At 43.9% G+C, this 24,704-nt stretch overlaps 1 protein-coding gene across 3 annotated transcripts; it reads left to right on the top strand.

Moving 5' to 3' along the window:
• The first annotated feature begins 4,581 nt into the window (after window positions 1-4,581).
• WSB1 (WD repeat and SOCS box containing 1) lies at window positions 4,582-14,233 on the top strand. 3 transcript variants are annotated; one of them, XM_074922702.1, is made up of 9 exons: window positions 4,728-4,879; window positions 6,103-6,271; window positions 7,222-7,490; window positions 8,197-8,328; window positions 8,732-8,832; window positions 10,993-11,165; window positions 11,551-11,664; window positions 12,460-12,567; window positions 13,096-14,233. In XM_074922702.1, the coding sequence occupies exons 1-9, from the start codon at window positions 4,840-4,842 to the stop codon at window positions 13,253-13,255; spliced, it is 1,266 nt and encodes a 421-aa protein (XP_074778803.1). In that variant the 5' UTR covers window positions 4,728-4,839; the 3' UTR covers window positions 13,256-14,233. The 3 variants fall into 3 exon arrangements, with proteins under 3 accessions (XP_074778804.1, XP_074778803.1, XP_074778805.1); XM_074922703.1 differs by lacking the exon at window positions 11,551-11,664 and having other exon boundaries at window positions 4,582-4,879; XM_074922704.1 differs by lacking the exons at window positions 6,103-6,271; window positions 7,222-7,490 and having other exon boundaries at window positions 4,737-4,879.
• The last annotated feature ends 10,471 nt before the right edge of the window (window positions 14,234-24,704 follow it).

Raw genomic sequence — 24,704 nt, 5'->3', positions numbered from 1 at the left:
ATACACGAAGTAACAGCTGAAATTGTGCCAGTCACGGCAGCGTTTCGCACAAGGAATAGAGCAAGGGTGGCACAGAGAGCTTGAGGGGGCAAAGACTGCTTACAGTTTTAAAAAGTATTTACAGTGTATGAAATTGCGAAGCCTAGCACACGAGGTCTCACACTCTTAACTGTCTCCTGCAGGGCTGGGGTGTTGCTTTATTTGTATGTCAGGGTTTTTTTAGCCCTTCAGCTTGTGGGCTGTCACTTCACCTTCTGCTGAACTTTAGTGCTATTTGATCACTGCTTGGAAAGTCCATTAACCCGCTATTTTGGCCTAAAGCTTTTCAAAGAGAAAAAGGAATTTTTTTCACCCAATTCCCATAGTAATTCAGTAAGCACTGAGCACACAACTCTCAGTGCTTTTGAAAGCATCTTTTTGTTAGAGTCGGACCTTTGTAACATTCTCTCACCAGTCAGTAATCCATCCTTCTTTACACGTTTTCCTCTTTAGGAAGATTACCACTAAGGCCGGCACATGCCGAGCACAAGGCACCTTCCTCTCAGAGCCACACAAGAGCTCATTAGAGCCCCAGCTCCTGTACTCTGCTGCGGACAGAGACGGGACCTGGCAGAGAGTGACAACTGCTCTAAGAAAGTCGTGTGGGACAGACTGCAGCTCTCTCGGGGTAGGTCTGTACCTGCAGGGTGGCCCTTCTGTCGAGACTGCAGCTGGCAGATGCCGTTCCCAGTGATATCTGTAAGGGCTGTACCTACCCAGCCTCTCAAGGGAGCGGTTCCAGCTCCCGCTGCTTCCCCAGGCCCCTGGGATCATTAGTCAGTCGACGCTGAGTTTTCCAGTGTGCACTGCGGCAATCACAGCAGCTAATTTGTTTTGGGACTCTGACGGCACTTTCTTCTCTAACTTCTCTGCTGCTCACCACTCTCCTCACTGCAATTTTTCTCTTCACCCTTTTTTGCTATCTCTTTCTTTCTTCCATTCTGCTTTTTCCTTTCACCTTCTCTTTTGACTGCACACACTCATGCTAAACTTTCTCTGTTCCAAGGAGGCTACTCAAAACAAACAGGAGTTTGTGAATTATTAACAGTGTAGCCTATAAATAGCAGAATTTTTAATGGTAGCCAGCCCACCAAGGTGCAGGCACTCCAGCACAGATCTGCTACCTTGGTCTTGCAGCGACTGGCCATCAGTGTTCCCTCCCCGATCATTTGTCAGGAGTGCTGTGTAGGATGACAGCTGTGGGGAGGGGGGACATAACTTGTGGGCCTGGAAAAGCACCATGGGCTTTTCTAGTACTTTCCACTTACTGTGCTGATCTACCTTCCAGAGGTCTGTCCGTGCAATCCAAACCACCACAACGAACAGAAACCGATAGTGATCCCTGAACAGAATAACCTTGCTGGGGGGGTCTTGCGCAAGCTGAATGGGGAACTGCACAATAAGCAGAACTTGGACAGAAACTGTGGTCTGCATTCACTGCTGATCTATACTGGGATTCACAGACCAGAAGGAACAGCCTTTCAGTGGTGGAAGCCTTCCAGCAGGAAGCCATAGCAATGGAAATGAGGCACAGCAACACCCTGCTGAGAGTCTTGCAAGTAGCTAGAAGACAGGAAATGCATGAGGCAAACACCTAGGCTCAGTTTACAAACCCCGGATAATATTACAAAGGGATACAAAGAGAGAACAGCACCCAAGCCAATTTCTATAGAAGCAGCACAGTCCCGTATCTGGGATATGCAACACATTTCAGATGGCTTTCCTAGTCCAGTCTCATGACTGAGTCAAAAGGACTTCAACAAAACTGATTAAGAAACGTACATTCACACATCAGTTAAAAACATCAGAGAAGAAAAAACAAACGAAATGGGTATAACTAGATTCCCCATGTCAGAACACAAGAATGTGAAATAAGCAGATCTTAGTGCTTCAGCAGCCTGGGGAAAAGCTCCATAACCTGGATCTTGGAAAGTATTTCCAAGACAGGCAGACAACAAAAGTCCTTTCATTTGTGAAAGCTTATTGCAGCGTGTAAAGTCTTGATGGAGAAAGATGGGACTGAGTTTATTAGCTTCCCAGCTGAACAGCGCTGTGCAGGCTTGGCAGCTGCATCCATAAAGGAAGATAATGGAAAACACATCAATCAGCCTTGAGTCACTCGCGCAGCCTTGCGGGCCCTTGCAGCATGTGACTGCGCGGGGTATGCAGCCTGGTGCCACCCTTGATTCCACAGCTATGCCTCACCAGGGAACAGCAAAAATCATCTGAAAAATCATCCAGTGTGGCTCACTTACAAGGAAAATAAATATGACAAGGGTGCTGGGAAAGGAGAGCGTGGAGTCTTTTTCTCCTCAAGTTTTGACTGAATTTTAGAAAGATACATTTTACTGGCTGGGATGGTTGAGTTGGTAGCTTGCAGACAGAACCCAGCTTTCCACCTCTCCTACTCTGCTTCAGACACAAGACAACAAGTACTTCCAGCCAGGCATGAAGAGAGAAGGTGCTAGTAATGTCTCCATTATGACACCAAGCAATTTCTAATAAGCTTGCAAAAACCTGGGAATTTACAAATCCCAATTTGCCTTTGTTTCCCTAACACACAGAACACGGACTGGGAAGTTCAAAGTTTGGCTTTTGGACTCCAGTGTTGCAAAGGCTGACAACAGTGTAACTGCTGGAAATCCTCACTGTTTGGAGGTGAGTTAAATTAGATTAAATTCTATTCCTCTGTTATACAGAGACCAGACTAAATGAGCTAATCATCTCTTCCGGCCCTCAAATCTACTACATTAATGAGCAGAAATCTTACTGAAGAAGAAACACCAACTACTGGAACAGTGCTTACAGAAATACAGAGACTTAAAGAAATAATAAATTGCCAAATACTTTGCTGCTTAAAAAAAAAAAAAAAAAAAAAAAAAAAGCAAGAATGTCAGCAACATGGTCACACTCCTACAAAGCTGCATAACACCACCGCGATCTTTCCCTGACTGTAACAGCTCCCCAAGGCAGGCAAACAGAACCCAACCTTATTTTGGCTGTACGTGAGGCTCAGACCCTCAGGAGAAATCTTACAGAGTGAGTCATCTCAGCTATGAGATGGCCTGGTTCAAACCCTCACAATTTACGAGTAACTCCGCATTCCACAATATTCACTGGCTACAAATCTGCCCTGTTATAAGAAGTTGTTGAGGGATTAAGTGAAGATAGCTGCTTAGGGCTTTTCCATCCACACGCAGCTGAGGATTGATAGAGCAGGAACAGGATTATGCTGCTAAAAAGCATTGTGTCAAATTAGTGCTGTGATGTGCTAAGAGAGTTTGTACAAACCAGCGCTAATCTGTGTTAGTGTTTGGACCACCAAAAACATTCAAAACTTCTTCCCGGTGCTTTGTTTGACATTGTCTCACTACATGATTTTAAAAATGCTTCACTGGCCTGGCCTTGCTTACATAAGGGTTATTTCTGGATGTTGCTACAGGTACATGGCTAATCCATACAGCTATTTCAGTGCATCTACCAGCTGGGCCACTACTTTGGAATGAAATCATAGCTAATATCTGCAGTTAATTATCCTGTTATGTGCTTTTAAGTCCAAAGAGAGAGCAAGGAAGAGTCACCTAGTCTAGAAGAGGGGCAATATATGTATATGCAAAAAATATATATAATGCAAAAGTAGAAAGAGGAAAGAGAGAGGGGGATACGCATACGTTAATACAAAATCACGCAGGGAATGAGGTGGCCTCAGAGTCTCTTTCTCCAAGTTGTTTACAGACAACTCCATTAACTTTCAAAGTAAATTCAAAACTATCACAAACCAGATCTTGCTGGATTCAGATGCTGAACTATACACATTTAGAAAGGAACATCAAAGTTTTCCAGCCCCCGGCTAAGGAAGATGAAACCCAGTGGACACGCCACTGTCCTACACACATTCCGCAGCGCAGTCACGTCGGGTTTTGCGTGTTTTTTGGCTTACGCGCTGCCTTGTAGTCCCATGGTCAAACAGAGATCAAGGATGTCACAATCTGGTTTAAAAGATAACGGAGAGAACCTCTATCTAACTCACTGCATCAGGAATGTTAACTGCTGGTGGTCGGGCATTTCAGCACCAGAAGAACACTTCTTACCCCATCTGGGGGCTCTGCAGGTTATCAACACGGCCTCATCAGCGCATCCCCACAGCGGCAGCTATGAAAAGCCTTTTGATTGCAAAATTGGGGGAGTCACCCCGGTTCTCTGTACCGTGAACCCCGTGTTTTGAGGGAGCCGAGGTCACTACAGGTTTAGTCAGTGTAGTTAAAACGTGACTCATCTTTTGGCACAGATGGAAGCGGCCGCTGACACGGCCGGCGCCGCAGCCCAAGTCTTGCTGCCGCGTTGCCGTTCCCCCCCCTCCCCAGAAGGCACGGGGTGTATTTTAAACCCGTCCCGGAGGTTATTTTACAGCAAAGGCTTATCAGACCGCGTGTTTTGACCAGCCCTGGGAACGCAACGCTGGAGTTTGCGGGGTGGACGGGGCCCGGCTCCGCCGGGCAGGGCCGAAGCCGTGTGGGAAGGCCGGGGGTGCCCCGCCGGGTGTGTGGGGGCCGTTCCTCCGCAGTCCGGGCTCAGACGGGAGAGGGAACGGAGGGCGTAAGGCGCGGAACGCGAGGCCGGGCTCCCCGGGGCCCCGCAGCCGGCGGGCGGAGCGAGGGAGGGCGCGTCCCGCCCGCCCCTCCCCGCGCTACTCCCCGCGCCGCCGCCGCCATTTTGTGCCAGTCCCAGCGTCTCCGGGCAGCGGCGGTCGCCTCCCGCTCCGTTGCAGGTCCCGAGCCGGTGCGAAGGGCGGTCCCGTCGATGGCCAGCTTTCCCCTGAGTGTTAACGAGAAGCTCATCGGTGAGGGGCGAGCCGGGAGGGCGGTGCTGCGGGGCGCGGGTGGGGGTAACGCCGGCCCGTGAGCGCGCTCGGCCTTTCGGCTCCGCGGGCGCCTGCCCCTCGCCGCCGCCTTTCCCGTCTCCTTGTGCGCCGCAGCTTTCCCGGGGGGGAAACCGCCTGGATTTTAGAGTGGGGCGGCTCTAAACCCGCCCGTTTTACGTGAACCGGACGCGTTAGTCGGGGAGCCTTTGGCTGGAGCTGCTCCCTCCTGTTAGCGGGTAAAGTCCCGTTCGGTGCCGCGGGCGCGGCCCCTTTCTGCCCACACGTGCGGAGGTGGGCGCTGCCCCGCTGGAAGCGCCGGGGGCGGGCGGCGGCCCCGGCCTGCGGGGCTCCCCGGTGGCGGTCCCCGGTGGCGGTCGTCCCCGGTGGCGGTCGTCCCCGGTGGCGGTCGTCCCCGGTGGCGGTCGTCCCCGGTGCCGGTCGTCCCCGGTGCCGGTCGTCCCCGGTGCCGGTCCCCGGTGCCGGTCCCCGGTGCCGGTCCCCGGTGCCGGTCCCCGGTGCCGGTCCCCGGTGCCGGTCCCCGGTGCCGGTCCCCGGTGCCGGTCCCCGGTGCCGGTCGGTGTGGCCTGGCCCGGCCCGGGCCGGCTGCCGGCACTTGTAGCAGCGGGGGGGGGGCGACATCGGTAGCCGGGGCTGCGTGGAACGCGGGGGGCATCCCGCTGGGCTGTGGATCCGGGGATAATCAGCTGAGCCCGCCGCACGGACATGACTTGTTTCCTGTAGTTGTTGATTTTTTTTTTTTTTTTTTTTTTTTTTTTCTGAAGGAAGGCAAATCGTTACCGGGCATCTTACTTGCAAAACGCTGAAGCATTAGGTCAAGCTGGAGCATAGGTCTGCAGGCTCTAGAGCTGTACTTAAAATAATTGAAGTAATGGCTGAGTTCAGTAACTTTTTAATTTATTTGACTTCAGCTTCTGAAGTCGAGATGTGATGCTGCTTACGTGTCGACCAGGACGTTTTAACACTAAGCTGTTTCTCTTTAGTGACTCAGTCTCTTGCAGCTGGGCCTTGAGCTTTGGTTGGTTCCACAGTGGCAATAAGACCCCTTCCCCAGTGACTTTAAACGTCATGAAATAAAAGCAGAATCATTAACGTACTGCCTGGTTCCCTTGTAACATTTTAAGATATACTCGTGTTTGTTTTTTTTTTTTTTTAATTGAATTTCCTCTTTGTTTTCTTCTTAGCACGATCACGCACTGTAGGAGAACTCTTAGCCCCGACTTCTCCTTTTGACAAGAAGTGTGGGCGTGAAAACTGGACTGTTGCATTTGCTCCCGATGGATCTTACTTTGCTTGGTCGCAAGGACATCGCATAGTGAAGCTGGTCCCCTGGTCTCAGTGCCTTAATAACTTGTAAGATGAAACCTTATGGCTTTTAATTCACCTGAAAAACTTTTTAAGAATTTCAATATAGGAGAAAGCTTTTAATAGATTAAAAAGCATGTGTTGGCTTTTTAGGCTTTGACGTCTTTGGGAAAAACTAATTATTTAAACTGCTACAGTTTTATCTCTTCCTCTGTGACCAGTGAGAGAAATACTGCCACCTCACAGAGGCTACGGAGGAGTGATTCATTAACTGATTCACATGCTCTAAAATAAGAGGAAGTTAGAATGAAAAGGAAATTTAAAGACACAGGCAGACAAATTTCCTATCAGAGAGCTATTTGGTTTTACCTTTTAGGAATTTACTTAAAGGCAAACCTCTTTCCTTACAATTTTTATTGGAATCCAAGTTAAGTTCCAGAAGACACATTTTACTTTCACTTGCAGGTTGCATTTTAATGAAGTTAGTAACCAGCAGTTGCATTTTTGTAGCTGGTTGCATTTCCCTTCCCAGAAAATCCCGCCTCCCTTTTTTTTTTTTTTTTTTTTTTTTCCTCTTTCTGGTGGCGGGTTAACTGGTTTTCATATGCTGGCCTCAGTCTCTCTTCCCAGTATTTAACACATGTAAGTGAATTGTGGGGAGCTTCTTGCTCATTTAGCAGCAAGTCTTGGAAATTTTTGTAACTCATTTTGCTGTACTTTAAAAATGTTGGTTTTCACAGTGGGCTAAGGTCATATATTGCTCTCTACAGAGGTAAAAATGTGTAAAAAAGCAGTATATTGTGTAAGAAGAGGTGTTAGTAATTTTTGACAGTTATAAGAAAAAGCTGCTTTTATAATTTGAAAGTAAAAATGCATCACTGGCCTCTAAAACGCACATTACAGCAACTCACAGATTTCATTACATCTTAAAGCCTTTTTTGTTCTATTTATTTTTTAAGATACTTTATGCTCTTTTTTTGGTATTTTTTGTTTTGCAGCTTGTTGCACGGCACAAAGAATGTTGCAAACGCTACCAGTACAAGACTTCCAAGGCAGAACAGTGACAGCGGTCAGAAAAACAAGCCTTGTGAACATATAATAGACTGTGGTGATATTGTCTGGAGTCTGGCTTTTGGGTCTTCAGTGCCCGAGAAGCAGAGCCGCTGTGTCAATATAGAATGGCACCGGTTCAAATTCGGGCAGGACCAGCTTCTGCTTGCAACCGGCTTGAACAACGGGCGCATCAAGATCTGGGATGTGTATACAGGTGAGAGTGTGCGAGGGGAAGGTGGCACCCTTGTCACTTGACGCAGTAGTGACATCATTGATACACAGAGTGAATTGCTTACGCAATTTTAATTGGGAACTGAACCTTGAATACAAGTTAAACTAAAGAAAGCATGAATTCCTGCAACTAGAAACGTTCTAATACTGCTAGAGGAAGGAGCAGACTCCGGTCATACTTTGAGATGTAGGTGATGGAAGATGAAGCCTTGTTAATGGTTAAGTATGTGATTGACTTTGTGTATGTTGGTTGTTTACTCTAAAATCTTCTGCTGGATTGTCGTTTTAATATGCTTTTAAACAAAACTTTCAAAACATAAAGTTGCTCTCTGTTCTTGAGTATGGAGAAGGATTATGTTGATAAGGACCTTTTTTTTTTTTTTTTTTTTCCCAAAGTAAATAATTATTCAGATGATAAGAGACTGAATCTGAAATTAGGGAATCTCAATTTTGCTGGTAGCCCAGCTGCTAGGTTGGGAGAGAACTTCTCAGCATTAGAAAAATTAATGACTATTGAGTAATTTGTTGTTATCTCATAAATTTAAGCTTAGAACAGAGATGTCCATCAAAAGACAAGTCTTGCCCTATTTCTGAGGCATATAGTTTTAGTGTGCAGATTTACTGGCTTTTATTTGCTCTGAATAAAAGTACAGTCTTTCATTTTAAATTGTGGTGTTTTCGTGGAACAGGAAAACTCCTCCTTAACCTGATGGACCATACAGAAGTTGTTAGAGATTTAACCTTTGCTCCAGATGGCAGCCTGATTTTAGTGTCTGCATCCAGAGACAAAACACTGAGAGTGTGGGACCTGAAAGATGATGGTATGCATTTTAAGTTGATCCACTGTGATACATAGGAGAAGTAGCTACGTACTTGCCTCTTTTATTGCTATAAACTCAGTAAGACCAGGATTTCTTAAAAAATTAATTTTGTTCTATTAACTGCTCACTCTGTATGCTCTCTTGAAATTTTTGATCTACACCTAGCCTAAAGGATAAGCTGGAACTGGGTTAAGTTAAAAGAGTTCATGAAGGGACCTTTTTGAATGGGGACATAGGATTTAGAGGCTGCAGGACAGAAATTTTGTATTTGTGTAGAATGACTGCAGGATGTTGTTTGGAAAGGTAGTATAAAATTTCATAAGGGAAGAACTAATTTGGAAAAACTTTTCAATTTGAATTCGTAATATTTAATCAATTCTTACAGGAATGTCTTTCTTTTTAGGAAATATGATGAAAGTGTTGAGAGGACATCAGAACTGGGTATATGGTTGTGCATTCTCTCCAGACTCTTCCATTCTCTGTTCTGTTGGAGCTAGTAAGGCAGTATGTGTCAGAGTTTCTTGTTCATTAAATCTGCTGAATTGTGTGCATAATCATTTTAAATCTAAGTAACATTAAGCTTGTGCTCGGTGTCATGAACTTCTAATGTTTTATGATGATGTAAAAGTGCATGAAATTAAACTGGCAAATGGTGCGTTGAGACACTGATTTATGAATTGAACTTGCACTGCTTTTAGTTGAAGAAACCGTAAGCATTCTTTGAGAAATAGTTCTACGTGTTCATAGTATAAAACCAAAGAAGACTAAAGCTTCCAGTGTTAAAAGATACTTAGATTAATGCATACAACTATTCTGTTATTGATTTTATCCTTTCTATTTCCTGCTCAATGAAAAGGACTTTTCAAAGTCTGAGCCAGTCATGGTATCTCCCGCTGAACAAAAATGTTTCTACATGTTTTCAATACAAATGGCACTTGTGTCTAAAAGATCTAGAATGAAGAACAGCATACTGGTTTTGTTTTCATCCCTGTTCTCATGCCCTGCTAGCGAACTGAAAGCAGTGCAGGTAAAGCACATATGCCATAAGCTGCTTTTCTTGGCACTGAATTAGGATCAAGCAGAAAGGGGGATTCAGTCTAGTTACAGGGCTCTGGAGGTAGTCTAAGGAAGCCTAGTGAGTAAAACCACAGTTCAGTCATTGCTACCCGTTGTATGGATGACTGTTCAAATGCTTGAAATTGTACTTGAAATTATCAGTGCAGATTTGGGAGAGAATAGCTGAGGTCTGGGTTTTGTTTTTTCTTTAAATAGAGCAGATGTGGATGTATACATTGCTATCTTCAGGCTGTGTGTTTTCCATAAGCTTCTTGCTTTCCCTGTCACAGGTGGTGGCAGCAATATTGGTGTGATTGAGTTAAGCTGGCACCACTCACAGGAGCACAGTGGTGTTAGCTGGGCAGAGAGTGGCATCTCTGGCTACCAGGCTGGGGGCGAACTTTACCGTAGGACGAAGTAACCTTGCATTCGACTGCAAGGTGTACTGTACGTACGCAGGTGCTGGTTGATGTCCACTTTCTGCTTTCTTTCTTTCTTTTTTTTTTTTTTATTTTTTTAATAATTTTCACAGCAGTGAAACGCGCTGACTCCTAAAACTTAGTTTCCAGTTTTATGGAATGTTGGGGTCTCCTTGGAGAAATTGGTCAACACGTTTATAACTGATTGTAAGATGGTTCAGGTTTAGGAATTACGTGAGGCACTAAGGCTATGTTTGCTTTGGTCAAACATGTAAATTTATCCAAGATGTCCATATTTAATCTGTGCAGTAAAACTGAGTCAGGGGAAGAACCCAGGACCCTATTGAGCTCTTTTAGGTACATAATTTCTTATGCTAAAGACTTACATTTTCTGTAAAATTATGCTGCAGTACACAGATTGTTCCTATTGTAATTCTGCACAGTCTTTATTTTGATTATATAGAATGTACAACTGCATGTAAAATCCCCAAATACTATCATCTTTTATCAACTTTTATAATACAATATGCAATTAGCTGGGTAAATTGTAATATTAATGTCATTTTTTACTGTTGACTTGATTTAAAATGCGTAAATTCTTTCTAATAATGTGGTTAGACTTCCCTGTTGTTTTGCCAAAGACATAACTTTTGGCTGTGAAAATTCTTTTTGCTTGCAGTATCTGTTTCTCTTCCTAGGCTGACGTTGGTGATCCAAGCCAATTGTAAACAAGTGATCTTAAACTCAAAGGGATGCCACTGGAGTAACAATATGTTAACCTTATATCTTCTGTCTGTATATTTCTTAAAATTTTGGTAGTTACTGAAAGAGGGGACTGTAGAGTTTAACCCTATTTATTTCTGCATATTTTAATAAAATAGTTTTGTAATACATGAATTTCAGTAAGCTACATGGTTAAATTGTGTTGCCTTTATCTTATATTTTGGCTTATTTTGTTCATAACATTTAACAAACTTGAGTTAGAACTTGCATGTCTGCTTTAATTATTTTTAAAAAACTTGATTTTAATCTGAGTATGACACTGAGCATAATTTCTTAATTGTAGTAATTCATAATGCCTGATTTTAATATAATCCTAAATAAGACTAGCAGCTATACTTAAAAAAAAAAAGTAAATGCTTCACTGCATCTCTGAGCAGAGCTATAACATTAGCTTATTTAATTGCAGGTTTTTCTCTGGGATATGGATAAATACTCCATGATACGGAAACTTGAAGGACATCACAATGATGTTGTAGCTTGTGAGTTTTCTCCTGATGGAGCTTTACTGGCTACTGCATCTTACGATACTCGAGTCTATGTCTGGGACCCACATATTGGAGTTATTCTCATGGAATTTGGGTAAGTAAAGTAGTCAAATCTGGAAACTCCTGGAGTGAAGATGGCTACTGAAAATTAATGGGCTTGTGTATTACTGATTAGACTTGGGAAAAATCTTAGCAGTGGCCGATGGAAACCCTAAACTGGCAGAGCAGTGGAGGTTATTCTTCTATCTGAGAAAGTACCCATTAAAATATCGGTGCTTTAAACTCTAATTTAAGCATCTTCAGCAAATCTGACGTGTTTAGTACAACAGGAGATAGAGTAGTTCAATCTCCACTCCTGCTTTCACAGTTAAACGTTCAGTCTGTTTTTTTCTTCCTCAGCTTTGCTAGATCATGGCTGAAGGAAACACTTCCAGAGTTAAGGCAGTGCTGTTGGCTCAGTGTCTCTCCCTCTCTCTCAGGCATCTGTTTCCCCCTCCTACTCCAATATTTGCTGGAGGTGCAAATGACCGATGGGTCAGATCGGTATCTTTTAGTCACGATGGACTACATATTGCAAGCCTTGCTGATGATAAGTAAGTATGAGGAAAGGTTTGTTAGACTCCTCTAATTCTTCCCATATGACATGAACTTTTAAATACTAAGTCAGCTTTTTTTTTAACTGAGAAATTACTTCTGATGGTTTTGGTAAAAAAATAGGTGAGTTGTCTGGTATATGTTAATGTTCATTCTGAATGTAGAAATAATTGGTTGTGTAGAGAGTAGGTGATCTGCAAAACTTAAGTGTGTAATGGCTGAAAATAGAAAAAGAGAGCTTGTAAACAGGGAAAATTATAAATGAAGTTAATAATGCAGGTCTGTTGTATAGTAGTAGATTCCAAAGTAAAAAGAGAAGTATTCTGTGATCTTGTATTCAACTTGTGCTAACACCGCAAATATTTTGAAGAACTGTACTGTAAGAATATGAAGAATGCTTTCTCAAGATGACAGCAAGGGTATTGAACTGTCTACAGGAGGGGTTTAGTTTTTTTAATTAAGACAAGCATAGTTGGGATTTCCTAGCATATATGACACAAGGGAGAGATTGTCTAAATCTATGGTTCAGGTTATTGCTTTCTGCTGTTGAAGGCAATCTTATTTTAATTGGCAGAGTTAAAATGGTTGAAGAAGTACAGATCAAGGTATATATCTGGAATGAAAAAGTCCTGGTATTTCAGGCCAAATCTGAAACACCTTGTATGCATATTAAAATGTAGATAAAAATTCCCAGAGTTCTGCTTCAGACTAGTTTCTAGTGCAGTGTCAGAGAAAATACTAGGCAGAATGAAATGTCTGCTCTGATAACTTCCTACTTTTTCTTCCCTTCTCAGAATGGTAAGATTCTGGAGAATTGATGAAGAATACCCTGTACAAGTTGCACCTCTGAACAATGGGCTCTGCTGTACGTTTTCTACTGATGGCAGTGTTCTAGCTGCAGGGCAAGTATATGTCTTTTTTTTCTCCTTCCTAAAATATTAAGGTAGCACAAAAGGTTGAAGACACCGACCAAGTGTTCTAAAAACCTTCAGTTGTGACTTGCAACTTGATGCTTCTGACCTGGTTTTAGTTCTGGTAGTATTTGTTTAAACATGCCTGAAATAGCAGTAAAATCAAGAAGCTGATAAACTTGTTTCTTATCTTTGAGAATAAATAAAAGGCAGGCCCACAACATGTGGATTGGGAAAAGACCATTAGATAATCAAGGGCAGTTGTGTTTCAGGTGGTACACTTAAGAGCTGTTGGGAGATCTGCTCTGTTGCATAAATAATCAAGTTGCTTATTGTGCTGCTGTAGCTTAAAAGAAGAACTGGCATCTGGTGTAAACAAGCCTGGATCAGCTTGAACGAAGCACCAGGAAGCCCAGAGCACACTCCCCTTAACTAGCAATGTATGTGAGAATTTGTATTAAATCGGAATCATTCAGGTGAGATAATCCTGGTGGGGATTTTGCTTTTGGTTTTGTGCAGGACGCAGGATGGCAGTGTGTATTTCTGGGCAACTCCAAGACAAGTTTCCAGTCTCCAACATCTATGTCGCATGGCAATTCGAAGAGTGATGCCCACCAGCCAAGTCAAGAACTTGCCTATTCCATCGAAAGTGGTGGAGTTCCTTTGTTACCAGATTTGAATTTAAAAAAAAAATAAAATTAAGTCATCAAACTGTCAGCTGACCCAGCTGCTGAAACTGGCTAAACACTTTAAAGAATCCTCAAACTTTACAGCCTTTAAGCTTAAAACTCTACAGGTTTTCAAGAGCTATTTAAAGTAATAACCTAAAGACTATTTTGTCAAAATGCCTGACAGGTAAATTTTTAATATTTATAGAAAACACAGTAGAAGTATTCCTGGTGTTCTCAGTTTTCTAAAGTATAACTGTGAAAACATGTACATGTATAGACATAAGCTGCTACATGTTCTCAATGTACCTTTAAAAATTGCTTTTATGATTTTTAATGTGTATCATGTATATATTGCTTCGGTAGAGCCATCAGATGCATCTGTGCTGTAAAGTGGAAGGATAGCTATTATTCTGGGACACTGAGTTAGAAAAAATATTGACTTAAGGAAGCTTAACTGCTCTGTATGTATGTACATTGGTTGGGGTTCAGGAAACTGATCCACAGATAAGGATTCATGGTAGTTTAGTTCGTGAAGAGGTAGAGCTTGGCTTTTAGAGCATGGTGTGGTGAAGGGAAGTAGGTTAAGGTAAGGGCTGGAGTATATCTGATGTAAACCCAGGAATGTTGCCTCTGTCAGCTCCGGGCGGCCTTAAGCTCCATAGCAGCAAACCAGGTTAAGTTCCAGTATTGGGCAGTGTTAAAGAAATAGTTCCTTAACATTTCTAAAAATCGAACTACTGTATTATTGCCTGATACTTTGTCTGTAATGAGAGAAATTTACAGACTCAGTTTGTTATTCTTTAACCCTGTAATATCTCTTCGGGGGTGATTATTGGTTAATGGCCAAAGATAAGCAAAATACTTGGTTTTGCCTTCTGTTATTTATCTGTACCTGCAGATACAAAGAATGTATGCATTGCATAAAATGCCTGATTATATATATATTTTTGTTGAATTTTTTTTATTAAAAACTTGTATAAAAGTTTTCTGAGACTGCATCTGGCGCCTGATTTATGAACACGATACATGCAGCAGTTCTGGTGGGCATCTGCCACTGCAGGACTGTGTCAGTTTTCCTTTTCAGGACCCCAGAACGCTCACTGTGGTGGAACTACAGCACCATCTTCAAAGCTTTTAGACGGGCAAAGGTCAAAAGCAGAGGCGATGTGAGTTCCTCTGCTCGGGCACGGCGCAGGATGGAGGGAGTGGAGTTCTGACTGCAGCACACAGCCAGCAGAGGGGCTTTTATACCTCAACAACATGGTGTCACGGGCAGATGTATTTTCTGCTCACGTCCTTGGTTTCTTGGGTGAAGTACAAAAAGCCTCTGACAAGGCAGAAGAACTCTCCATGAGTGCAGCCCTTGGCCAGAGAAGACTATAAATACCCCTGCTGCTCCCCGTTCATCGCTACACCCCTGTCCAGCAGCAACACTCGCCTGTCAGAGCCAGGGACAGACGTAATGTGGTATTTCAGTCTGTTTTCCATGTAATTTATGTTATTTGCACATGTATAAAAGAAGAGAGAACTGCCAATAGCCAGCAAGTAATCTTGCCTTCTAGAGAGCTCAGCCCAGACCCCCAGGCCCCTTCCCAGGAAGACTGCCCCAAACACTGATTCCAAACACCATGAATCCACTTGCCACTTCCCAAGGACTGCTACAGGACAAAGCCAAGGGGACTGAACTTCCTCAGGAACTAAAACCCAGCTTGCAAGGAAATAGGAAGCGTACATGTCACCGTGCTACTTAATGACAGTGGGAGCAGTGTTTTTCATAAAAATTTTGCACCTAATTGAAGCAGTATTTCCCTTTTTTTGTTTGTTCTAAATATATGTATGACTAAGACAATATCTGTATGACTAAGCATCATGGAGCTGAAGGAAGAACTGGCAAGTTCTGGCCAGAACATTTCATCTCAACCTGTATGCAGATATGAGTGAGGAACAGCAACCGGGCACGAAGTTTTCTGCAAGGGAGCTTCCTAATTTAATAACACATGTTCTGACAAAGCAAGTCGCCTGTCCAGCTCGAGCACTGTGTGCTCTGTCCTGCCCTCTCTGCTGGGAGTTTGTCCCAGGGCAGCAGGAGCTCTTCCCATCAGAGACCCCAAAAACTGAAAAGCAAGTGGTTACCCGTATTCACTGCAGCAGCAAAGATGAAGCAGATCAATGCAGACAGCTGAGATTTCACTTAACAGCTCAGCCTGATGAAGGAATAATTATTCTACAACTTTGGAACAACATGCAGAAATTTTGCCAGGGCCGTTACCACTGGTCAGGAGTGAAGGGAATAAACTGCACCTCCAGAATGTTACTAAGATGGGTGGAAGTGGTTTGTAGACTGAAGTATGCTTTGCTTTTGTTACCATGCTGTAAACAGTCTGGCCTAGTTAAAACGAGCTCAGAAAGAGAAGAATTGAACGGAGCAGACGAGCACCTTTGCGTTGCTCGTGTGCTGTTTAGCTGGGGCTAAGCAGAACTGGCTTTAGGTCTGTTCTCAACCATCTAGAAACGTACTCTGCATGGCCAGTACTTGCGTGGCAAGTAATTCACGTCTATAAATCCTTCTGCAGCCCTCTACTGAAGCGTGCTCTGGGTATTAAAGTCAACAAAGTTGGCAGGAACTGAGTGGAGGGAGCCGGAAGCAGAGCTGGTCCTGCCGTACGGTGCGCGCAAGCACAGCCTCACCGGGGTAGGCAGCAGAGACAGCGAACAGGCAAAAGGGATGATGCAAGAGCTTGCAAAATTTCCTGACAGGAGCAGAAATACAAAGCAAGGGAAGACAGAAAGACATAGATAATTGAGAATCACTGGCTCAGAAGCTCTTTTAAAAAGGGACGCATGCTAACAACACAAAAGTGATCGAGGAAGTCAGAATAGGCAAGAGCAAAGTGGAAATTTCTAATTCACTGCAGAGGAATTTGGTCATTTACTCTGTGGCTGGGCACTGGCATTAGAAAGGGTGAGTGGGGTTTGGGGTTTTATTGTTACTGCTTATTAATCCCATGCAGCAGTATGGAACAGATGTCCCCACTGGGGGCAGGAGGTTGTACTATGAGCAAAATTAAGAAAAGGTGATCAGGAGTCCAAGATGATCCAGAATACATTTCCTTTCATAAATGTTGCCAACTTTGAGATATTTTTTTTTTCCATTTTAGAACACTTTGCTTTTCAAGCTCTATGGTCTCTGGATTTCTTCCCCACCCCGTTTGTATCACACATAGCACACTGGAATCTTGGCCTATAACCAGGCCTTCTTGTGGTTGCCACAGTACAAACAAGAAAATAACCGAAATGCTGTAATCCTGTTTGTTTTCTCTATAAACAAAGTGTCCCACTGGTAGAAGCTGGCCTGCTCCGGACTAGTTTGTATTTACCTGTCCCTCTTTGTCTCCAGCATACAGCTAATGCTTTTCCTTTTACCATGCCTGTCAGCACAACGTTCAAGGCTGAGCTCTTAAGACGTGGTTTGTGCTACCAGACAGATGCTTACAGAGCTTTCTCAAAAGGCGTAAAAGTATTCTGAGCATGTGTGAGCTGGAAGCATGCTTGCTTAAGCACCTCCATGAGCTGAGCTAAAGCTAGGCTTGCCAAGTGCCTATTTCTGCAAGATCACAGTTCCAGCCCTGGAATGAGCAAGTAGGACTTAAATGCGGAGTCTTACAGGAGAGGCTTATTGAAGGGTCCCCTCAGGTTGTGCTCACTACAAGCTGTGATTTGTGGAAGTGAAGGAAGAAAACAACATCCCCACGTCCCCCCCTTCACCAACTCTGAACACTCTGTCCCAGCTATTCCAAAAGGAAACCGCCTCCACAAAGTCTCAGCCTGCTCCTCCTAGCTCTGCCTGCACCAGTTACTCTGTTCTAACCTTTTTCTCAGGACACAAACGATAATTTTAGACTAAATACACAAGCTGACCTCATTAGTGAGGGTATTTATAATAATTTAAAACGTTTACAAGCTTTTGCCTGCTGTGGTGGGCTACCACAAGGGGAGGCTCACAACTGATTCCTCCCCAACATCCTCCAGGAGTTTCCAGCTCTGCCCACTGCAAAGCTGAGCCCATCAATAAGGCCGGGCCCGCAGCTTCTCCCAGAGAAACAGAAATAACTTCTCAAAGCACAGGACCCTCTCTGGAGGGCAACCAGGGAGAGGGACACGGCAGCCCAAGAACCTTAGCTGGGGTTTAACTGCTTGATCCAGATATGCCGAAATGTTAGAGACATTTATGATGTCTGCACTTTGCAGCCGTAGGAAGGAGGGGTACCCCGGAGGATTCTTCTAGACTCTCACTACGTGACTAACTCAAGATAGTCCCGAGGCTCATGCTAGTGTCCCAGGGAAGACACACCTCATTAGCCCAGGCTGTCTGAAATAGAAGCTGTGTGGCATTGTGGCCTGAGGACATTAAACCTGGTTAAGAAGTGCCATGACAGATGAGTTACAAAGCTGCTGGTTCCTTGTAGCACCACAAGACTTGGGGGTGTTTGGGTGATAGATAACCAGTTATGCTTTGCAGAGAGATGCCCAGTACTTCTCTATCTAACAGTAAAAGGCTCATTTTCGATCAGTGCATATTTATCCTCCCCTTCCTTTGCTCAGAGCAGCACTTTCTGACAGACCTGGATTCCTGAGCAGCACAAATTTTGAGGCCTGAAGCCTCTGTTACAACTTTGACGTTAACATCTCCAGAAACACAAGAAAGCCACAAATGACTTAGAGGCAGCGGAGCTGTGGCAAGCAGGCAGCCTGGTCTGGGGAATCACTGGGTACCAGCACACAGCCAGCAGAGAAGCAGAAGAAGCATCTGAGGAGAAGCAGCAGTCACGTAGGACACAAACTGGGGTATTCCCCAGGAAACCCCTTCCCCAAAGAAGGCTGTGAGGGAAGAACTGGAGGATTAAAGGTGTTGGCATTGAGTTTCCTTAGGAGGGCAGAGCCTGGGCTTGGCTGTAATTAAACCTACCCCAGGCTGATATCAATTCCCTCCCAGCTGTTCTTAAGTAACAGCTGTCAAGGAGGGGAAGGAGGAAAAAAAGATAAAGGAAAAAAAAGTGAAAGGCAATCTGTGCTAACAACAAAGCCCCTGCCCCACGTTCCAGGTAGGCGCTAGCGCTGAGCCCCGGCCAGCACAGCGAGGGCAGCCTGGGCGGAGAGATGCTGTTACAGCCCAGCCCTGACCAAGCAGCTGGGTGAGAGGAACTCTGCAAGGAAGCAGGAAGGAACCGTTCAGACAATGTGCTGCTCTCATTTCCAGAGTAAATCTCATCTTCTGCTGCCCTGGAAAAGCCTGTGCTTTAACTGCCAGAGTCTCTTTCACGCAGGCACTAGTTATTAGGTTGGGCTCTCATGGTGTAAATACCATGGAGCTAAGCAGCGTTTCATCTGAACATCCATCTCTTCGTAGCTTCCTGCTCGCTCCATCCCCACGGGGCCACCCTGTCCGGCCCTGGGATGAGGGGCAGGCTGAAGGAATGCCTAAAGATGCAGGGACAGTTGGCAAACTGGTCCCCAGGGACTGCCTCTGCCCAAAAAACTGGCTGCAGTGGGTTTCCAAACCTCTGCACCAGAGGGAAGCGAGTCCTAGGGAAAACTGACACTTCAGCCAGAAGGAAGTTATTTATCCGGAAACGCTCTGAAAACAGTATTTATTTTCCACATTCATATATGGCATTTTAGTTGAACCACTTAGGGAGAGACTGAATAACACTGCTAAGTATTTTGTGTGATTTATTTTTTTAATGAGGTCTTCCACTGGAACAGTTTAGAAATAGGGTGGATGAATCCCGTGACCTCTTTTCCTTACACATTACAATATTCTCATAAAGGACAGAGGTTATGTAAGATCCCATGGGAAATCTGGCAAAGGTGTCAGGCAGAAACTGTTTATCCAAGTAATTATTTCAGGCTAGAACCACCTGAGTAAGGCAAAGGGGGTTTATGTGTGATGTTGGCTTCTGCACAAGGATAATTTTGGTTTATAAACACTCCACACAGCTAATCCAGCTGCAATAAGCTATTTCAGAACCGCTTTAATTATTGATGTACTAGAACTAAAAGAAAGCCAGTGTAAACTTCAGATAAGCAATCAGTAACTTTGTTTAAGTCACTGTAACAATATTAGTTATCAGCAAGGTTATGCCTTGTACAACTGGTTGAATTCCAGACAGAAGTTCTGGGGCAGATATTATTTGTTTCTAACATGAGATTAGAAAATCCTGAATGCTCACTTTTATTCCAGATGGCTGAGTTCTCTGTCACATCAAGGAGAAAAAATATTTATTTATGGGCTCTTATATTAGAGTTGCCAGACTGGGGTTACATGGCAGAAATCCTAATCCCATCTCTCTCTGACCTCACTTCTTAGTCTACACAAACTACACAAATATCAATGATAGCTCAGTTTTCCCCCTGCACACTAGATGAGGAACTTTTTCTCATTTCACACTTCTTTGGGCGTCCAAGTGGCAACACACCTTTAGTTTGTCTGTGCAGTCAAGGTCAGCTTTCCACTGACCTGTAAACCAACCACAGGTCCTGCCTGCAGGGTTCTCTGGGTACCTGCAGGTGAAGTCACCTCATTGCAGCCCTTCGAATGTGTGTGTCTGCTTTCCCTGGGTTTCTCAACTCAACACAGAATGGCAACTACTTTCTAATGATAGCTAAGGAAGGCTGAAGCACAAGACTCTGTGTAGTTATGAGAATGTTGAGATATTTTTGCTGGCTAATGCACAGAATTGAAGGCAAAATTGAGTCCTAAGCAACCTTCCTCTTTCCCCTGCCATCCAGCAACACGGGGATTCATGAGACAGCCAGATACAGAGTGTTTCAATCAATGAGGCTCTGCATTCTCCTGTAAAGCCTGTAAAGTCTCCCTGAACCACTGCTGAGTGTCTTGGTGGGGAAGACGCATTATACCTGAAACACTGAGCGGGCACAGATCTAGGGGATAGAAATCATTCTGAGCACAAATACAGAATCAGTTTAGATGTTGGACTAACATCTTCCCCGAGCTGTCCCTGAAGTCAGCATTTTCCAGCAAAAACTACCACCCTATATAATATAAAAATCTTATTAAATCCGACGTGCTTCTCTCTCTACAGGCACATGTAAATGTGCAAGTAGATAGTTCATCTATAAAAATAGCACCCTTCCTGTCATACAGGACTTTACCAACTCCTCGTTCATTTAGTATTGAAAAACAGTGACACATTTATAAAAATCTTTGCTAACATACAGATGTTATTTTAACACTTTCTGGAGGTCAAGTAAAGCCATGGAGTATCGTAGGGAAGGAAGGTATTGTGGTGAGACCATGACAGTGAAAGTTAGCAGATCCTTGGTTTATTAAATCTCTAAGAATTTTCAGGTAAGAAAGGCAGCCACAAGAGATTGATGTCCCTCAGGGCTAACGTCAGGTCCCATCATTCACGACCATCTATGAAGACTGAGTGCCAATGGATTACTTTATCCTTGCATTTGGAAGAATAAAGCGCCTCTTTGCTCTGTTTAAGATTTTCCTACTCAAAAAGGAGTTTTGGCCCAGGGCTAAAGCTGTCGTGGATAATGAGTTGCTCCAACTTGCCACAACCGATCGGAATCCTGGCACGAGGGAGTGCAGTATCCTTCTGACCTTCAGTTCCCCACTCCCTTAACCCCCCTGCTTGTCCACCAGCCTACATCCTCCTGTACCTGCCCTAAACTAGAAAGTGCCAGCCGCTAAAGTCAGCCCACGGAAGGCATGAGAGGAGTGAATAACGTCCTGAGAGATGCTTTGTCTACGCTGTAAATGCACATATGGAACAGGTCTTGACTGCTCTGACACTGGGGCACCTCTTTCACGTTTGATCTCTAGGAGAGAAAAGGAGATCTGCTCTCTGGCTGACGGAGGGACGTTCCTACCGTCAAGAAGATATGAAACCTGAACTCTTAAAAAAACAGAAAAGATTTGTTGCTACAACACATGAAGTGATATTCCTGTAAAGGAATGCATTTTTGTGCATTACAGATTATTTAAAACCTGCAGTAACTAATATTTCAAAGCTGTGGTGGTTTCAAAATCTCAACCGAATTGGGAAAGAGCAGCTCTGTTTACATTCAGGGCTGGGACTACTCAAAATGAACGATTATGGGACTGTTGGGATTCAAACCCGCTTTCCGAAAAAGCACCTAAAATAAATGCATTTTTCAGTCTGTCCTCTGAACTGGCAAAGCTGTAAGAATATTCTCAGTCTGGTAAAAATCACAGGGACTTGGTATGGGTAAAAAGCGCTTTTTAAAAAATTTTTTTTTTAACCCCAGAAAGGTCACAAAGGCTTTGATGACATTCAGGCACCAATGCTGTGAGTTTGGTTGCTCCTAGATTTCAGCACTGTGTAATGCTGAAGAAGTTCAGAGTGCAGGAGAGCTGAGGCAAAAAGCAGAATTGTATTGCTGGTGCTCAGAAATTTCTGAAATTGAAAAGTACAAGGGGAGAGTTACGGATGAACTGTTACTTTGGAAAGAAACTCTGAGGGCTGTGCTGGCAAAGAGCAGACCTGGCCTGAGTCCCACTGGAACGAATAGTGTTAATCAGGCAAGCGTGCCCTACAGATCCCCTTCGTCATCAGGAAGAAATGTGCATTATACTGCTACAAATTACGATATGCTGTGCAGAACTATGCTCCCATTGCAAGGTACAAACAGGCCTTTTCAAGGAGGCATACTGGAAATGATAATCCAGGACAGGACTTTAGGAGTATTTATAGCTGGAGAGGAAAGCTGTCACTCCGTGTTTCTGAAAGACAGACATGGGAAGCTTCTTACTTTGCACCCCTTTAAAATCTGAACTGCCATTTCTCTGTGCTTTCTCCCATCTATAATCCTTCCAGATCTTGTACAGTCTGCAGAAAAACATGGTGGTTTTCTTTGCCAGCTGGTCTCTACCTTGAATTCACCCTTAATCTCTTGAAAGCATAAGGGCAGAAATAGCTGCTCTGATGGATACGGTTCCATTTAAAAGCACCACTCACTAAGACTACATTTTTATGACTCAGACCAGCAGCGCTCCACAGATAAGGTTAATTGGAGAAATAGTCATGCAATCCAACAGAAGCTTTGAATTCCTTTTTATTTTTGCTAATAAACGTCAGAGTTCAAGAGATAGATGGCTAAATACTAATCCAGCAGCTAGACTAGAAACATAACCTTTAAAGGTGAATTATACAAGAAAATTGTATATATATGGTGTCGTTTACACTGTTCTATTAGAATAAACCATCTTTTTCTGCTTCTTTTGGTGACTTTTTTGTTACTATTTCCATTATGTTAGGCCACAGGAATCCCATTGTGCTACGGATACATAGCAAACCAAAAAGCTCATCAGGCCAATGACCTGTGGAAACATGTCTCCTTTTTAATTATACCAGTGAAATTACACCACTAAGATTTTAATGATGCCACTTCCTTCTCTGTTACCTCCTTCTCCAAAAGACAAGCACCTCTTTGGGAAGACTATCTTAATCTGCTTTCAAATGATATAACATCGATTGCAAAAAAGCATCTTGTACCAGAATAAATACCAGGCTGGAAAAATTAAATTGAAATTATGTGGAAATATATCGGTGTACACTATTAGCAGTGCAAATTCACATCTTCCTGTGCACCTGCAGAGGAGCCATTAGGGTATGTTTTGATGGTACTATTAATTATTGACTCGCTCCTTGTGGTCACAGCAGAAGAAACACGTCCAGAGGAAAGATTTAAAACAGAAATATTGCTTCATCTTAATTGCATCAGGGGAAAGAAAAAAAAAAATAAATTCAAGGTCCACTGCAGATAACAGTAGTAAGAAAACTTAGTTTGGGAAGAACTTTGATCCTGCTGTGGCATGTCACAAGACCGAGATATCTGTTTGCTGCTGTCCCAACCCAGAGAGCTGTTCTGGCTTTTGCTCGGCCATTGGCATTTCTAAAAGAAGGATCCCTCCAGGAACGGGGGCAGCTGAGAAACTACCTCACACCCACAGGCCCCAGCACCACGTCCGCAAAAGAGCAAGGGCTGCAGGCACCCGGCATCAAAGGGAGGTTTCTAATGCGCCAAGTGGTTTTCACGACACCGATTCCAAAGGCGTTGTTCATTCAGTTCTGTTAATCAAGTGAAGCAGCTACAATTAGCACACTCAGGAGAACAAACAAGAATTAGGTGGGTGGCACATTTTTTCTGTTGTATAAATCTGGCCTGCAGTTTGCTAATGCTGTCTCTCTGATCTCAGTGCTACCGCAGGCGAGTTTGACCTACTGCCTGGAGAACGCTCTCCTGATTACACCCCAACACAACATCAGGAATAAAACCGGGCTGAACAGAGTACGTGGTGACACTGATCTGAGCTACGAACAGCCAGATCCTAACAAGTCCTGGTCACAGTGAAGACAGACGGGCAATAAAGAAGGGGAAGTCTGATGTGTTGATTGCACTGAAACATGGATTGATGTGGGGACGAGTGCCTCCATCGACCTGTGTCTGTGTGAACTCAAACGTGGTGGTGCCCACCTGACCACCAAGGGTTGTTTCCTGGGCTTGGGAGAAGCTCTGTTCTTGAGCAGCACGATCTTGTTTCTGGGGAGGTGGCAACTGTGTGGGTGTTTACTGCGGTGTCCCAGGGTGCAAAGCCCGCTTGGCTTCACGAGGTTTATTTACTGTGTCCCCTGAGACATTAGAGAAGCTGGAAGTGGACTGACCTGCTTACAGGTGTGTGCGTGTGGTGCAGAGCTGCCAGGATGGCGTTCAGCCAGGACCAGTGCCGCGTCTTCTGGTGTGACCCTCTTGCGATAAAGGTCTGAGCCACTAAATACCCGAAAAGGACCTGCCCTGGCTCAGTGCTCACAGCTGCAGGGGAATAAAGACTGCACAGCCAGCCCTGTACTTGGCGAGGAAGGGTCTCTTTGCAGCTAATCTGAACAATCAGACCTGCAGGGCTTGATTTAAACAAAACTGCTACTGTCCGCAGAATGGTACACAGGCCAGATCCTGAGCTCTTTTGGCAACAGACTCCAAGAGAAATGAATTCAAGATGTCCATCTGTGCGGATGGAGAGCTTCTTAAATTACCCATTTCCTATGGAGTTCTTTGCCCAGGAAAGCTAAGCCAGCACCAGACCCCAGAGATCCTTATATATCAGCTGGGAGGATGCTTTGTGCCATGTGAGGCGTAGAGAATGGTTCCTCATTTTATTACCAGTTCTGTCTAGTAATTCATAAGAAAAGTGTTGTTGAGGGGGTTTTTTTAGCCTAGTTTTTTTCTTAAATCTATAACAGTTCTTGGCTTCAACAGCAGATGTGATTAGCTGCTTATTATTCAGAAATAAACCAGTATTTGGAGCAACCAATTATCTCAAATCATACTTTAATCAAAATGTAAGTCAGTAGCTTATAGGGGGAAATGTAAGGATAATAGCCTTCAGACTGTTTATGGAAATCT

This window comes from Athene noctua, chromosome 19 (assembly GCF_965140245.1).
Source record: "Athene noctua chromosome 19, bAthNoc1.hap1.1, whole genome shotgun sequence".
NCBI lineage: Eukaryota > Metazoa > Chordata > Aves > Strigiformes > Strigidae > Athene > Athene noctua.
The sequence above is the reverse complement of the archived record's forward strand: the minus strand, read 5'-3'. Positions and strand labels throughout refer to the sequence as shown.

Coding starts and splice junctions, on each gene's coding strand:
- WSB1 (XM_074922702.1), top strand. CDS start 4,840: ATGGCCAGCTTTCCCCTGAGTGTTAACGAGAAGCTCATCG. Junction 4,880..6,102: donor TGTTAACGAGAAGCTCATCG/GTGAGGGGCGAG, acceptor TTTTCTTCTTAG/CACGATCACGCACTGTAGGA. Junction 11,166..11,550: donor GTTATTCTCATGGAATTTGG/GTAAGTAAAGTA, acceptor CCTCTCTCTCAG/GCATCTGTTTCCCCCTCCTA.